The sequence below is a fragment of the Mastomys coucha genome, unplaced genomic scaffold (genome assembly GCF_008632895.1).
Source record: "Mastomys coucha isolate ucsf_1 unplaced genomic scaffold, UCSF_Mcou_1 pScaffold8, whole genome shotgun sequence".
Taxonomy (NCBI): Eukaryota; Metazoa; Chordata; class Mammalia; order Rodentia; family Muridae; genus Mastomys; species Mastomys coucha.
The window spans coordinates 72,721,310-72,738,709 of record NW_022196914.1 but is presented as its reverse complement, the minus strand read 5'-3'; the positions used below and the strand labels follow the sequence as shown (position 1 = coordinate 72,738,709).

General features: G+C 42.0%; 1 protein-coding gene and 1 pseudogene across 6 annotated transcripts in view; both read right to left on the bottom strand.

Moving 5' to 3' along the window:
* Positions 1-16,209, bottom strand: part of Ankrd55 (ankyrin repeat domain 55) — a 111,566-nt gene extending 95,357 nt beyond the window's left edge. For 4 of the 6 annotated variants that reach the window (XM_031360208.1, XM_031360214.1, XM_031360210.1 and 1 more), the window contains exons 1-2: positions 16,102-16,209; positions 15,716-15,806 (exon numbers count right to left, since the gene is read on the bottom strand). In XM_031360208.1, coding sequence (XP_031216068.1) covers positions 15,716-15,770 — 55 coding nt within the window. In that variant the 5' untranslated portion in view covers positions 15,771-15,806; positions 16,102-16,209. Of the gene's footprint in view, positions 1-15,715 lie in introns of all 6 variants that reach the window. The other 2 variants (XM_031360209.1, XM_031360211.1) reach the window with 2 other exon arrangements.
* Positions 13,537-13,690, bottom strand: LOC116084046 (annotated as a pseudogene).
* Positions 16,210-17,400: the final 1,191 nt, after the last annotated feature.

The window sequence follows — 17,400 nt, the reverse complement described above, 5'->3', positions numbered from 1 at the left end:
TCCTATTTCCAGTTATTCTGAGTGGCCACACAGAAGATAAGGGGCGTTCCCAAGGAGTAAGCAAGGGGTTAACAGGTTCTAATAGGTGTGAAACTAACAGGGCAAGGAATAGGAGAAAGAAAGTTCTGGAAGGTGCTACTTTCTGAAGTTGGTGTGGCTTTCAGAGGTTAGAACAGTGGCCTGCTGTCTGCGGCTGAAGTCTGGACTACTGTTGGCCACTGGGGCAGGGTCATTGACTAGGTTGGTACCAGAGATCCCAAATTTCTCTCGAATGGTGTTACTTCTGTAGGTTGAGAGACTGTGACAGGATTTGAGAAACAATGAAATTCTCTGAGCTCTTGTATGAGTTTGGCTAACACCAGGGCCATTCTTAAGAAGGAGTTTATATTATTTTTATTAGTGTGTGTGTGTGTGTGTGTGTGTGTGTGTGTGTGCTGTGCATATGTGAGTAGAGGAGTTGGGTGTAGTGGTTAAAGAATGACTTTTGGGATTGGGTGTGTCCCTTCATTGTTTTCCTTTGAACCATACTCGGGTAGTCAGGCTTTTGCAGGAAGGGTTTTACCCACTGAGCCATCTCACCAACCCTGGAACTATTTTAATGTTGAAATAAAATAGCTAACAGCTTTGAATGTGATGTGGCAATAATATGTTATTTATAAAGCTATAACCATGTTCATATAATTAGTTTGGGGTTTTGCCCTTTTCCATATAATATCTGATTATAAAGATACCATGTGAAGAGGTTTTATGATATCACTTTTGAAGTACGGCTAAAATGTGACTGGTTGAACTTAGCACAGCTAATTTGATCATTTACTTATTATTAGACATTAAGATACTCATGTTGGCTCAGCCTTAAGGGTATTGTATATTAGCACTCTCCATAACTGCTATTGCTACTGCGAAAGGACACTACTATATAATTTTCAATGGTCACTTCTTTTATTGCTCCTAAAGGTTTTTTCATCTTTGTGGCCATTTATGAATTATCTATGAATTTTTGCTACTATGAGTATAAACTCTAGCAGGATGATGTTACATTGTATTAGTTCAAGGCGTCAGCCAGCCAGGACTAGAGGAGCTTCCTATGCAGTAAGGACACTAACCCTTCATCCTTTAACGATGCTCCAGCGCTCGGCTCCTCTCTGCCACTTCACTTGGCTCTATTAGTTTTGCTTGGTTTTAGGCATTTATATAGTCGAAAACCTAGGCATTCTATATTACAATTTATAACATTAGTTAGACAGGTCTTCCTTGTTGGACTTTATTACTGATTTATTTGTAAACATTTAACTTTGAGTAACATGATTTTTTTAAAATTTACCTTTGTGTAATTGACTTTATCCAACTAGTCAATTATTGGGTAACTCCTTTCCCTCCAGTAATTTATAATGGCCACCTAATGTTACTGAGTCATCAACATTTCCGAGGAGGAACCTTGTATATCCCTGGCTGCGGAACCACGATGTGGAACCAGGGACCTCCCAGAACTGTTGTTCTCTGCAGTGATTCATGCACGAGTTTGGAGATGCAGCTCGTGTCTGCCACGCTCACATTCCACAGACTCTCGTGGAAGGTCCACAGTCAAGGTTCTTGGAGTTTTGCTGTTGTTTCTTGCACAGTTTCAAATTCTAAAACTTTTGTGGGAACTTTAGAAGAAACCAGAACACAAAGTTAGTGTTAGTGAAAACTCCCTCACAAGCACTTCCACAGAACAACTCCATGTCACAACAAAGGCGCCCACTGCTACTGTGGGGCTCACAGAGCCTTTGAGGGCTACGCTGCTGTCTCAGTAATATTTGCAATTATGAGAAAACCTTACACAATGCTTAGAATAGGCCAGGTACTGTGCTAAGCCCTCTATTCATCCGATTGTTTAATTCTCACCTTGGGAAGTGGGGACTACAAGTTCTTACATTTTGTGGGCGAAGGAACCCAGGCTTAGAGTAAGTGGCTTACCCAGAGTTGCATGGGTGGTTAATGGAGAAACCCAACTGATGCTGAAGGTTCTTAGGCCCAGTTTTACCTTTTGACCCATAGACTCCATGACCTGTAACTGCCCTGTCACTGTGCTCTGTAATTACCCTTTCATCAGCATGCAAAGACCTATGCGTAGGATCCATTGAACTTTGACCTTTCTTTGGTTCAGGATGGACACTCCCCATTGCCACATTCCCACATTCCATTCTGTCTCACGGCAGCCTATCCCCGACTCTCCACCACTGTACAAGCTTTGCGGCTCAGAAACATCATCCTGCTTGAGTTTATACTAACGGTAGCAAAAATACATTTCACAGCCAACCCAAAGTTGGAAGCACAGCAGTGATATTGATCACACAACCAAGGAAGGTGGTAAATCTGGTGGCAGGGGCACAAAGCCCTACAAGTGTGTGAGAGGATTTCCTTAAAATGTGAAGATAGATGCTAAATAATCAAGAGATGGAAGATTCATATGGAAAAAGAGTGATGTTCTCTAAAAATTGGATTTTCTAAGCTGAGCAGAGAAGTGGGGGAGGGGAGAGGGAGAGGGAGAAATTTATGGACCATTTAAATTTGTAACCACATAATTGTAAATTAAATTCTACTGGATAAAATCAATAATAAATTCTATTGCTACTAAAAGAATACAACATAGGACATGAAGACAGTTTGATTTGTGGATATGCATTAGTAAAATGCCCCCCACCGTTACAGGCTGAGAAAAGAACTGTATGTAGCAGCATCTAAGATCTGCCAGTTGCCCAGGGAGGTTAGGTTTTCTTCCATTGTGGTTTTTGCACCCCTGCCTCAATTGAAAAGAGGTGCTCTGTCACAAATCTACTACAGAGGAGAGGGCAGCTTGAACCTAGGGAGACAGCTTGCCCAAATGAGCTTAGGTGAGTCATTTGTAATAGTCTTTCTAAGTCAACCAGCACTTTCAAAGTCAACACTATAGGATGGGATGGATTCAAGGGCTTTGCATGAATTACTTCATTAAATCTTGATAAAAATCTTAGGGGGATTGTTGTAACTATCTTTATAAGCCTCCTAGAGCCCACAGTAGTGCTTACTAGGCAATTACTGTGGGCCAGGCACAGTTCCAGGTATTTTTTGTATATTAATTAATTCAACCCTTGTATCACACCTTTGTAGTCTTATCTCAGCAAGCATGGCTTACAAAGCAGAAAGAGCTGACAGCCAAGACATTAAACAGTGCCTGGTACCCTTGGAACATGAGAATTTGCTGTGGCTTTAGTGGCCACAGAGTTCCCAGCACTCCATCACTGGGAATCCCTCTGTTCTTCAAGCTCATATGTAAAGAGGGAAGGCGTGGTGTTATATGTTTAGAGTGGAAGTTAGTTCTCAGCTCTGAAAGAGTCATTATTATTTGAAGAAAGGGCATGACTGTGCTACCATCCCTCCAAACAGAAACAAACACAAAGAGGAAACAATAGAATGGGTAAGGATATCTAATTTAATAAAAACAGATCGATATTGAAGGAAATTTCTTCTACAGAATATTCAAACATTATAAAACTATAATTGCTAGAATAATAAGGGTCTGCCTCAAAATTGGAGTGTTGCCAGGGCAATATAAAGCTGGGAAACTTGGATAGTACCCGTGTTAAAACAGCATCCTTAAGTCTGTTCTTCTATGACCATCAGAAAGTCGATCCTTAAGCACCCATCTCATGCCTAGTGGTTCCCTATGTCAACCTACTTATGACCCAAAGCCTAGGGATATGTTTTTATATAATATTGAGTAAGTACAAAATAAGAACATCAATTCAGGTGGATTTAGATGCCCTTCTCACTGATTTAAAAAGCCAAGGTGTTAAAAAAAATAGTTGTCCATTCTGATTCACTGTGGTGAAACCTAAGATCAAAGACGTGGTCTAAGTGGTAAAACTGAAGGCACCACAACCAATCTGCCAGGGACCCAGGTTGAAACTTATTTCATCCCTTCCAGTGTGGGCCAGTGCCCTGAGCAAACCTTGGGTGGGAAATTGAAGCCAGTCCCATAACACCCAGAAGAAGCTCCACTCCCAGGTGCTCTAACATGGTTAGGATCACAAGATCACAAGATCCTAGGAGTTTGGTCACACCAGGATGTCAGGGTCCCAGAGGCAGTTTGACTCCCAGAAGCTCTGACACACTCAGGATCACAGGATCACAGAGACAGCTGAACTCTGAAGAGTTCTGACACAACCAGGATCACAGGAAGGATAGGCTCCAGGCAAATATAGCGAGGGGAGGTAGCACTAGAGATAACCAGATGTTGGGAAGCAAGTGTAAGAACATAAACAACAGAAACCAAGGTTAATTGGAATCATCAAAATCCAACTCTTCCACCATAGTAAGTCCTGGACTTACTATGACACCAGAAAAGCAAGATTCAGATTTAAAATCACTTCTCATAATGATGACACAGGACTTTAAGTTATTTATGATAAATAACTCCCTTAAAAATATACAGAACACAATAGGTAAACAGCTAGAAGCTCTTAAAGAGGAAACACACACACACACACACACACACACACAAAACCTTTAAAGAATTACAGGAAAACACAATCAAACAGGCCAAGGAAATAAACAAAACTATACAAGATCTAAAATGGAAATAGGAACAATAAAGAAATCACAAAGGGAGACAACCTTGGAGTTAGAAAACCTAGGAAAGAGATCAGGAGTCATGGGTGCAAACATCACCAACAGAATACAAAAGACAGAAGAGAGAATCTCAGGGGCAGAAGACACCATAGAAAACATTGACACAACAGTCAAAGAAAATGCAAAAGGCAAAAAGTTCCTAACCCAAAACATACAGGAAACCCAGAACACAATGAGAAGACAAACCTAAGGATAATAAGTATAGAAGAAAGTGAAGATTTCCAACTTAAAGGGCCAGTAAATATCTTCAACAAAATTATAGAAGAAAATTTCCCCAACCTAAAGAAAGATGCCCATAAACATATAAAAGCCTACAGAACTCCAAGTAGACTGGACCAGAAAAGAAATTCCTCCTGTCACATAATAATCAAAACACCAAATTCACTAAACAAAGAAAAAATATTAAAAGCAGTGAGGGAAAAAGGTCAAGTAACATATAAAGGCAGGCCTATCAGAATTACATCAGACTTCTTACAAGAGACTATGAAAGCTAGAAGATCCTGGACAGATGTCATACAGACCCTAAGAGAACACAAATGCCAGCCCAGACTACTATACTCAGCAAAACTCTCAATTACCATAGATGGAGAAACCAAGATATTCCATGACAAAATCAATTTTACAAAATATCTTTCCATAAACCCATAGATGGAAAACACCAACACAAAGAGGGAAACTACACCCTAGAAGAAGTAACCTTTCAACAAACCCAAAGGAAGATAGCCACACAAACATAATTCCGCCTCTAACAACAAAAATAACAGGAATTAACAATCACATTTCCTTAGTATCTCTTAACATCATTGGACTCAATTCCCCAATAAAAAAGACATAGACTAATAGACTGGATATGTAAACAGGGCCCAGCATTTTGCAGCATACAGGAAACACACCTCAGTGACAAAGACAGACACTACCTCAGAGTAAAACATTGGAAAACAATTTTCCAAGCAAATGGTTCCAAGAAACAAGCTGGAGTAGCCATTCTAATATCGAATAAAATCAACTTTCAACTAACAGTTATCAAAAAAGAAAAAAAAAGATAAGGAAGGACACTTAATACTGGTCAAAAGAAAAATCTACCAAGATAAACTCTCAATCCTGAACACCTATGCTCCAAATGCAAGGGTACCTACATTCATAAAAGAAACTTTACTAAAGCCCACACAATAATAGTGGGAAAATTCAATAATTCACTTTCTGCAGTGGACAGACCATGGAAACAGAAACTAAACAGAAAAATTAAACAGTGAAAATAACAGAAGTTATGAAGCAAACCCATCTAACAGATATTTATAGAACATTTCATCCTAAAGCAAAAGAATATTCATTCCCAGCACCTCATGGTACCTTCTCCAAAATTGACCATATAATTGGTCAGAAAACAAGCCTCATCAGATACAAAAAGACTGAAATAATCCCATGCACCCTATCAGATCACCATGGACTAAGTCTTAAATACCAACAAAAATAATGGAAAGCACACATACACATGGAAGCTGAACAATGCTCTACTCAATGATAACTTGGTCAAGGAAGATATATAAAGAAAGAAATTAAAGGTTTTTTAGAATTGAATGTAAATGAAGACACATCATACCAAAACTTATGGGACACAATGAAAGCAGTGGTATGAGGAAAACTCATAGCTCTAGGTGCCTCCATAAAGAAACTGAAAAGAGCTTACACTAGCAGCTTGACAACACACCTGAAAGCTCTAGAACAAGAAGAAGCAAATAAACCCAAGAGGAGTAGACTACAGGAAATAATCAAACTCAGGGCTAAAATCAACCAAATAGAAACAAAAATCAACAAAACCAAAGAATCAACAAAACCAGGAGCTGGTTCTTTGAGAAAATCAACAAGATAGATAAACCCTTAGCCAGACTAACCAGAGGGCACAGAGATAGTATCCAAATTAATAAAATCAGAAATGAAAAGGGAGACATAACAATGAAATATATCTTAAAATAATTATTTTGTTTGTTAAATATTAATAGTTGAAAATATTAAAATCATGTTCTACAAACATCATGAAAATATTATTGATAATTTTTTTCACTGAGCTTGAAATTAGCATTTTCTTAATGTTTAATGTCAAAGAGTTTTTGCTATTTTGAAATTTTTAAAATATATTTACTGATAAAATAATTTCTCTCCTAGAAATACTGATAATCTTTTTAAAGTAAACTAATTGTTAGACAATGTACACAGATATGTAATGAGTTTTAAATACTCTCTCACTATCATATAAGGTGATATCATATAAGGGATTTTGAATATATTTCCTAATGGTTCATTTTTAATATTTTATGCTCTTTTACTATGCTTAATTCTCAAATAATATTTTGTATGTTTTGAAACAATCTAGTATTCAACATTAAACATAGGATCCTCAGGTATGAATAGTATTAAATATTCATTAATGATATTTTTAGGGTATGAAAGGGTATGAATATAAAGTTGAACAAATTTTTTATGTATTATTTGGTTCTCAAAATACTCAATATTACTAATATGTTTGATGAATAAAATGCATTTGAATAATAAGAACATTTAAGAAAAGTTATTTCCTGCGCCTTTGTTTACAGCTGCCCCAGCCCTCCAAACCATCTTGTGGAGAAATGTCAGTTTGTTGCTACACAGAACAAAGGGACTGAGAAGGAGACTCAGAGTGTCTTGGTGGAAGCCAAGCCCTGTCTGTGGGTGCAAAGCCTCCGGCCATCACAGGGCTTCCACAGGCCACATTCCAGTGCGGTCTCACTCTCTGAGCCCGTCCTTCCTCCTCTTGTTCAGTTGCTGAGGTCATTCTTTGCTCCCCAGGTCAGCTTCTATGGAGACTGTTCCACCCCACCCTGGAAGAGCTTGGGCTGCCAATATGAGTTCAGGTTTCTTGGCCCATCTCCCTGAAGAGAGAAGCCCAGCCCAGGGGCAGCAGACAAGAGGGAAGATCATGCTCTGTCAAGAACTCCAGCTGTCTCAGCACTAGTGAGTGCTGTCTGTCAAGGAAGGGCTGGTGACATGGGCTGCTGGACAGAGGAGGTGTGTCTTGGGGCAAAGGGTAGCATGAGGAGAGCCGGGGAGCAAGCACCCTGAGTTAACATGGCTGCCTCGCTCTTACTTTGTTGCCTTCTGCAGTCCTGCAACCTTGGGCTGACCAAAAAATGGAGTCTACCTCAGAGATGGGGGCAAGGATATCATGAGATGATTGAAATGCAGAGTTTGTCACCAGGCCTGCTAGGTGAACTGAAGTGCTACTTCTTCTTATAACTTAATCTGGGTTAACAGTCTTGGCTCGCTTCTGTTTCTTTGGAAGCGGAAGCGGATACCATGAGAGCTACGGAGCCATCTTGCTACTGAGGAGCTGGGAGCAGACTGTGGCAAGGCAAGGAAGAACTTATATATTTTTTTCACTAGATAAGGGAATGGTACATCTTTTGCCCTTTGCTTATTCTTGTATTGCTTTGGATTTTTGTTGTTGTTGCTTGTTTGTTTTTGAATAAAGTAGTCATCCATTTCATAGTAGGAAAACAATTTGGCGCTGTTAGAATCAATTGACACTACTGTGGCTCCTCCTCCCAGATGATCACCATAAAGGAACTGAACAATACTGTGACACACGAACCACTTGAGAGCAACGCAGACTCTCACTTGAGCTATGAGGAGGATTCAGAAGAACTACCAAAGTGCAACTCAATTTTTAACAAATGAAGAAGACTCAATTTCAAAAATCTCAATGTCTTAAGAGACCAAAAGAGTCTACAGATATGTACCAAATTAAAAAAAAAAAAAAAAGAGCAATATGAGAATCGAACAGATTGTCTCTAACTTAGCCTAGATTCTTTACTGGAGTTGTGGGTAGTAGTATAAAAGGCATTATTGGGTCAGTAGATAACAACACTGGGGCACACACACACACACACACACACACACACACACACACGAAGTTATTGTCAAATAAGCTAAAAAATGATTAGAGCACTTGCTTACTATATGCCTATATTTTATGTTTGAGAGCACATTTAGAAATAGAAATGTTTCCTGTACAGAGCACAATAGCTTCTCCTTCCCCAGTATAACCAATGACCCGGAACAAGCTTTTTAATGTCTAAGTGCTAGGCTCAGTTTAATGTCTAAGTGCTAGGCAAACAGAAACAAATGAAGGACACTTACAAAGCACACACACCTATTAGCAGAGAGTTAGTCATGAGTGAAACTCTCAGGACTTTAGAAGGTAGATCAGAAAATCTGAGACACAGATCCTTCGTGACATAACAGAGTTAAGCAGACACTAAACACCCCCACAGGCTTTCTGAGCATTTTGAGCACACTCAGCATGTGACAACCTCTGGAAGCAGTCTTTCTGTGAGATGGTGTCTAGGCCAGTCACATGCCACAATTTTCACACGGACCCTGAGCCTCAGTGTACTCAGATCTTTGCCTTCTCACCTTGGCCCATATCTGTGAATGGGTAAGATATTGGTTTCATCACAACAACAGCTAGAAGTTTAATGGTCTCTCTCTCTGTCTCTCTCTGTCTCTCTCTGTCTCTGTGTCTCTGTGTCTGTCTCTCTGTCTCTCTCTCTCTCTCTCCCTCCCTCCCTCTTTTTAAGATGCCAAAATGGGGGCCCCAGAGCAGGAAATCCATAGAGAAGTAGATAATCTACAATCTACAGAGATGTGGTCCTGCAATGAAGTGGAGTTCATGAACAGAGAAGATGGAGAACTGTGTGGCGATCCAGTTCAGTTCTGCTTGAGTAGAGGGTTAGACTCCTGAAATGGATCTGGTGACATTGTGGGAAGCAACCAGGACTTGGCTACCCAATCAGGATTTCCTCAATCTCTGGATACCATCCTCACACTCCGTCCCTAACAACAGAGCTGCCCTGTAGTGGAGAATTCCATCACTCCCCTCGTGTCCAGCCTCCTTAAGGTGTGACTGGTAGTTGTTTGGCTAATACCAGTCAGGTGCTCCCTCCTGTTCATCTCCATAAAAGGTGCTGGGAAGGGTAGAACGGGAGGAGGAATGCTTGGGTTACTGGAGGCAGAGTCTTCTGAGGTATTGATCGATGTGAGCCTCTGCAGTCTCCAGAACAGACCAGTCTCTCATAGCTTGACCCAAGAGCTGTCTGATGGGAAGAAAGGGGCAGAACAGAGAAGGAAAAGGAGCCAGGGTTGGTCTGAAATGGCCCAAAACATTGACAAAAAAATTCTTCTTCTGTCTTTCTTTTCCTCTGTTTTCCTTTCTTAACCCAGGGAGAAATAAGGCTGAACATTGCCTTAGGAAATTGATTCTAACCAGTGGATTGTCGGCTCGGTGTGTTCTCCATTTGTCTGTACCATCAATTAGAAAACCAACCTCAAAGTCAGTCTTTCAGCCTGAAACCATCAGGGAAACTCAGGTGAGGCCCCCTCTTCAACCCCTCCTTTGCCTGGTTTCCCCTACCCTCTTCCTTGGATCCTTCCAAATTTGCTTATTCTTCCTTTGCAGGCATCTGGATATGGCCCAGCAGTTTTAACTTTTGCTTTTTCAGCAAAATGCAAGTAAGTCTGTGTTTGACATTCCCATTTTAGAAGGGAAGCTGAGTATTATAATCCGTACATTTGAGCGTTGATCTAAACATTCACTGGGTACCTTGACTGTGAAAAGTAGCTCGTCGATTTTATCTTTTCCATTGATGTCTTCGTTTTCTTGTTAAATTTTATAGCTGCCCAACAAAACAACTCACTGTGGCAAAAAGAACATGGGGTTTGAAGAAAAACAAACTTGGGATTCCAGCTTTGCTGTCCAACTTTGTGGTAATGTTGGGTTAGGTCATGAGCTTGCTGAATTATGCTGATAAGAAGGAATAAACAGAAAGAGGCTGAGAGTAGAACTCTGTGAGTTGGTCTGTGTAGTCTTTAGCATAGGAGAGTGGGCCTGCAGTGCTTAGGGGACATCAGTTCTCCCACTGTGTTATCTCCACACAGTGCCTATTCAGAGTTGGCACCAAAGAAATGTTCTCTCTCATCTCTTACATGCCAACTTTCCATATAATTTGAGTAAGAATGTATTTTTATATAAAAAAAAAAGCTATAATTTTGCCGTATGTCTTAGTTGGGTTTTTCAATGTTCTACTGAACACCATAATCAGAAGCGACTTGAGGCAGGAAGGTTTGTGTCATCTGACAGCTAATAGTCCACCACGAAGGAAGTTAGCTCGGGAGAGCTCCAGGTAGGAACCTTGAGGATCCTGAACCAGAGGCCATGGAGGAGTGTGCTTACTGGCTTGTTCTCTGTGGCTTGCTCAGCCTACCTTCTCCCCCTCCCCTTTTTGAGATAGGATTTTTCTGTGTAGCCCTGGCTGTCCTGGAATTCATTCTGTAGACAAGGCTAGCCTTGAACTTATAGAGATCCTCCTGTCTCTGCCTTCTGAGTGCTGGGATTAAAGGCGGGTACCACTTTCTTACAGGACCACCTGCCCAGGGATGGCACTGCTCACAGTAGTCTGGGCTCACTGTGGTGATGATCCACATCAATCACTAAGTAAGAAAATCCCTCCACAGACCTGCTATAAGCCAACCTGATAGAGTTCATTTTCTCAGTTGAGGTTCCCTCTTACCTGATGACCCCAGCTTGTGTCAGGCTGACAAAAAACTAACCAGCATATTTGACTTCTGTCATTTAACCCTAGAGATAAGTTTATGTCCTAACTCCTGCAACCTATGATGATTGCTTTAAATGACACACAGACACAGACTCAGACAGACAGATAGACACACACACACACACACACACACACACACACACAATTGCCTTAGATGTGAAAAACTGGGGTTAAGTCATAGATTATAAGGTGTGTCTCCTGCATTATCTGGAGCAGAAAGAGTTTGAGACTTGTACTATGTAACTACACACACTGAGGAGATACATACACAAAGCCTGGTAGACAGAGATGGGGGCAGAGATGGAAGCAATGAGGTCATGACAACCTGAAACTGGAAGAAGCCAGGAAAGAGTTTTCCCCGAAAGTTCTAGAAGGAGTGCGGTCCTGCCGACATCTTGATTTCAGACTTCTGTCTTCCAGAACTGAGAGAGATATTTCTGTTGTTTAAAGCACCACTTGGCGGTGGATGTTCATAACAATAGCTCACAGATACTAGTCAACTGTACTAACCCAAGCAGAAGGCCAGCCCTTCCTCTCATCCTTGCAGCAATGCTTCTGCAAGAGACAGGCTGTGAGAAGCCTGTAGTCCTGAGGTGGCTGCACAGGCTTTAGTCAACCTCATCAGCTCCATTTCCCAACAACACTGCAGTAGACCTGACCCTCCTCACTCTGACCCACACAGAGAGACTGGGACAAAGGAGGCAGTGGAAACCAGACCTGTCTCCGGTTTTCTCTCTGAGCAAAGCTTTACTTTGTTCAAGTTGTGGCAGAGCTGAAGATGTAGATCACGTAGTTACGGAGCACGTCAGTTACGGAGCATGTCGACTTGAGCAGAACTGTGTTCTGTAGTAAATTTTACTACAGCGCCGTCTTGCATGTGGGCTTTGAGAGGGAAGGCAGCCAGAAGGAGCACGTGGGATCAGAGTTGTTGCTATGGTGAGAGCAGAAAGCACAAGACAAGGGAACAGGGAGCCTTGCAGACTCAGGTTTCTCCTTCTGGAGTTTACAAAGCAAGCTAGAGTCTGGGCCAGTCAGATAACCTGGTCTTGAACCCCACAGAGACTTTGTATAGCACATGGGAGAAGAAACCAAAGCCAAAAGAGAGCCATTGGCTCAGGCAGCTCTGAAAGCTTGAGACAAAACTTTGTAGAAAATTACAGTCATAGATTTACCTCATTAGAGCCCTGCATATGCCCCCTCCCCATTTACTAAGCTCGGAGCTAGCTGAGTTCTAGTCTATGCTTAGAAACTTGATGAACTGAAAGCTTACCATTGTTTGCTTTGTTGTCTGCACAGAGAGCACCCAGGTCTGGGTTCTCCCTAATCGTAACTAGCAGATTGTGATTATTATAAGAGCTACCTTGAGCTGCTCAGTTATCCCATCTGAAATGTTAGGGGGATGAACTGAGAAGTGAAACATCCTGGGGGGTGGGGATCAAGCCATATCCACACCCATTTTATTGGATACCCTACGGGTAGAAGCCAAGCATCATTATTTCCAATGTCCCCCATCCTACTTCTTAAGCATCCACTTTCAAGACCTGGTGGACCATGTAATATCTGCTGTAGAATGATATCCTCTGAGCACTACCACTGCCATTTTCATCAGAGACCCTCAAAATAGAGCCTGCTGACAGTGGACATTCCTTCATTCACCCCTCAAAGGAGGGGTGGGGAGGACCACTGGAGTCTCCCCTTAGATCCTGTCCACTTCCCCGCCCCAGCCATTTGTATGCAGTTCTGCCTTAACCACATGTGACCTTGGGGTGCTGGGGATGTGTGTGCTAAGATATACAGACTGTGGATGTTTTACTGAGAGGGAGCCTCCATCTATACAGTGATAGAAAAGTTATCATCTCTATTGGGGTAAGATTTTGGGGGTGGTATGGCAGCTTGAGGGTCACTCATGATCCTGTGAGTAACTCATGTCTTTACTCAGTAAGCACACCCAATAAGGTCATTGGTTCTCCCAGTCCTTAGAGGTCTATAAAGAGGAGGTAGGCATTTGTCTACTTATCCCTAGAGAAAGTCTCCAAAATATATTTAAGCTGCTTCCAGAAGATATGTCTTGTCCACATAAGCATGCAAATCTGGTGCTGTTGGCTTCAATTCACAGTAGATCCCTTCTTCCCACAGGTTCCACACTCAGCCCATTTCTCTCTCTCTTTCCCTCTCTCCCTCTCTGTCTGTCTGTCTGTCTGTCTGTCTGTCTCTCTGTCTGTCTCTCTTGAGACCCCTGGACTGCACCATTCCCGGAGATACTACAATACCAGGCCGATGCACAGAGTGAACAAAGCAAGCTTTCATTTTTACCTCCCTGTCATATCAGATATTAAGCTGGTAAGAGCAGACACGCTCACTTCGTCTTAGCTCAAAGGCTGGGAAGCGATCACATTCAAGGCTCAGTTTTTCAACTTTTCTTGTCATTTAACCAGTTTGCTAAATGATGTAATACTGAAATCTACCCATGCCTTAAAAGCGCATTAGGCTCTCCCATGCTTTTAAAGTGTAGGATGGCTTAGCAGGGGTATAGAACTATGTGGGCATCATTTCTGTTGATGATCTCTCAGAACTTACTCTGAGAGGCCCCCTGGGCTCTTGACTGAAGAAGGCAGGCAATCTAGTCCACCCAATAGCAACTGAACCTCCTGACTGAGATGGTTACATTTAAGGTAGAGGTCAAGGGGAAGATCAAGTGGTACTCAAATCACCAGTAACAGCAGCAGCCATGACTTGGAAACATTAGGCCTCAACATTTTGTATCTTCCATCATTCTACTGCAAAGGAAATAAAGGTCCTGAGAGGTCAGATAAAAAGCCGAGTTCGAAAAGCTGAGCTGATTTGCCATTCGAAGCTACAAATGTGGAAGCCTCTGTTTCCATCAGAGAGAAAGGAGAGAGGAATGCAGAGACAGCTAGGAGGGAGTTAGTTAATACTATGAGAAGAATCAGGTAGAAGAATTGCTCTGAAAGGCTCCCATGAAAGATGCTGCAAGCACTTTAGTTATGTCCTGAGCTTACTCCAGATAGAAAGTGCCAGGCTGGGACAGATACATTTGTTTTAAAGGGCTTATTCTTCTGTAGTCAGCTCCTGTCCCCTCAGACATCCCCCCAAATAATTACCATGTTTCTCTGTGATTCCACGGCTTGGCAACATTGTTTTCCAGCCAGCATTAGCAGCTTGACTCTAAGCAGAGCTGATTGCCATCAGCGGAACAATTTCTGCTGATTGCCATTAGTGGAACAAAGCGTACAGAGAGGAGAGGGGGTGGTAGGGGGAACTACAGTAAGCCCCCTTCCTGTGGTGCCTCTCTACAGACTCAGGGTGAATCAAGATGTTCTCAAGTCTCTCTCTCTCTCTCTCTCTCTCTCTCTCTCTCTCTCTCTCTCTCTCTCTCAGAGAAGACTCTATCCAGCAACTGTCTCAGAAATCTAAATCTATGTTATTATTTGAGAAATCTATTGAGCCTTGAAGCCAGATATAGATCCAGGGGAGGTGATCCTTGGCTTGAAGCCGTGACAATTGGGAAAAAGAAAGAAGAAATGGATTTTCCTAATGAGACTTCCACAAGCCACCATTTCATGCTGTAGCTGAAAGAAAGAAAGAAAGAAACTAGCCAAGGCTCTTGAGATGCTGAAGAATCTGAGTGTGGCGAGCCGGCGAGATGCCGCATACTCCATTCAAAGGCTCTAGAAATGTCTGCTATATTTAAAGTCTGGGGATTCCCCTCCATCATACATAGAAAAATGGTATAATTACACGGATGACAAATACATGTGTGGAGGCACACAGCACATGCAAAGTCACACACACAGACGGTCGGACTGGATGTCTGATGATGCCAAGGATGAATGAATTTCATAGCCTACTTGGCCTATGAAAGATGACTTCCTTTATGCAAATGAAGAGTAAGGAAAAAAGCACTCTGCCAATGCAATTAAATAATACAGTATTAAGTCACTGCACAGTCTTGAACGAGGTGTGGCGTCAGCATGGCCTGTCTGCGGGTCATGTCCCTCTTGGAGGGGAATCCACAGTGGCTTGTGATCAATGAAGTGATGAAATAGCGAGATTTACAGGCTGAAAGAGGCCTGGGATGTATTCTAATATCCTTTTCTCTAACATACTTTATGACATGACATAAAGACAATCCTATCTTAAATAGCCAATATGCCTTAAGCCAAAACTAAAGAATGGGACTGGGAATACATCAGCAAGACAGAAAGTCTGCAAGCTTGTTTTCTTGTTGGCTTTTTAAAAATTATTATTATTTTCTATTCCTAAAAGCTTATCAAGTTCTTACCAGGTTTGTTTACACACACACACACACACACACACACACACACACACACATCCTCCTTTCCTTACAAACTGGAAATCCCTTCACCAATGGACTTAGTAAAGCATTATGTTACCTTTGTGCTGATCAAACACAGCCGAGGTGCTGAAATCCATGGTAGCCTGTCTCATCGTTTACCATCAGAACAGCAAAAAACATTCAGGGCTCTGGAGAGGAGAAAACACCATTTCACACACTGCAGCCAACGTCAGCCAGCTTCAGCATCGTTGGCTGATGCTCTTGTAGAATTAAGCGTGCGTTAGATCTGCTGGTCGCCTTCAAGGCCACCTTTGAAAAGACATAAAAACACTCTTCCTATAAAAACTGCAGGGGAGGAAGAGTTACTCTCAGAAGCCCATTCATCATCTACACTCATGTGTGAGTATTATATACCCTTCCCCCAAACAGACAGACAAAACATCCCAAACCCTAAAATAAGTCAGCCTTCATGGGGGTGCCTGCCTTGGATCTGGGCCAGGAAAATGCTGCAGATCCCAGAGCTTCGGCGGCGGTGGCTGGAAGATCGCTTTAAACCAATAGAAATCTCAATGAGTGAGTGAGATTCACAGGGCCAGACGGAGCATGTGCGAAGCTGCCAGCGCAGACTGCCTACCGGCTGTTTGTTCTTGGTGGAGTGAGAACTGCATTTGGGTCATGTGAGCAGAGATGGGCCATCTCAACGGAATAGGATGTAAATATTGTAGCAGGAGGCTGCAGTCCATGCGCCCTGCTGGGCAGTTATGCACTGCTGCAGCATTTTTTTTCCCTCAGGCTCCCTGCGGTGACCTCCTCCTGTCAGAGAGACTTTGAGGGTGGGTGGTGAAAGGTTGTAGGTCAAGGTTCAAATATCTGTGCCGACTAAATCAAAACAGCCTGCAGTCACAAGGCTAAGCCTTACTGAATCCTGCATGAAACCTGACAAGCCACCAGATGTACTGCTTTGAGAAGCAGCTAAGTAAATTCATCCGCTAGGGTCAAAAACCTGAGGGGGAAAATCTTGCTCTTATTTGCATGTGATGATACTATCTATTGCTAGGAGAAAACATCTCTACAGTTCATTCGTTTGTCTTTTTATAAAACGAGGACATTTCACTTGTGGTCTTGGGTTTGTATTTATGTGTGTACGCGCGCACGAGTGTGCGTGTGTGTGTGTGTGTGGGGGGGGGCGCGCTTAGCCCAGAGGTCAACATCAGGAATCTCTTTTCAGGAGCACCTTCCTTGCTTTTCTAGTCAGTCTCTCCCTGACACCCAGGTCTTGTCCAGGTGCCTAGGCTGGCTAGCAGTAAGCCAGGATTCTCATATCTGTCTTCCAAGTGCCTGGATGGTGAGTGATGTCACCTGGCTTTTTGTATGTCACTGGTAATGCCAACCCCCTTTTCTTTTTTAACTAACAGATATTTGATTTTGGAAATAAATTGCAGGAATTTTTTTTTGTTGTTTTTTTCTCTGCATATGGCTATCTTAATACTTTTTTTTTTGTGATACAGAGATTAAACCCAAATTTTATATACTAGATAAGTGGTCAATCATTGAGCTACACTCTTAGCCTTTACATTTGTTTGATATATAATGATCTAATCTATTTTCTGTGTTCTTTTGTAGGCAATTTTTTCTTATCTTTTGACTCTGTGTACCTGTCATTTATTTTTCATAAAAAAAAAAAAAAAGGAAGGACCTCACATCCCTGTGCCAATGCTACCACCCACTCCCGGGCAATATCACAGTCACTCAACAAAGCTAGCTCTCACTCACCAGCGCTAT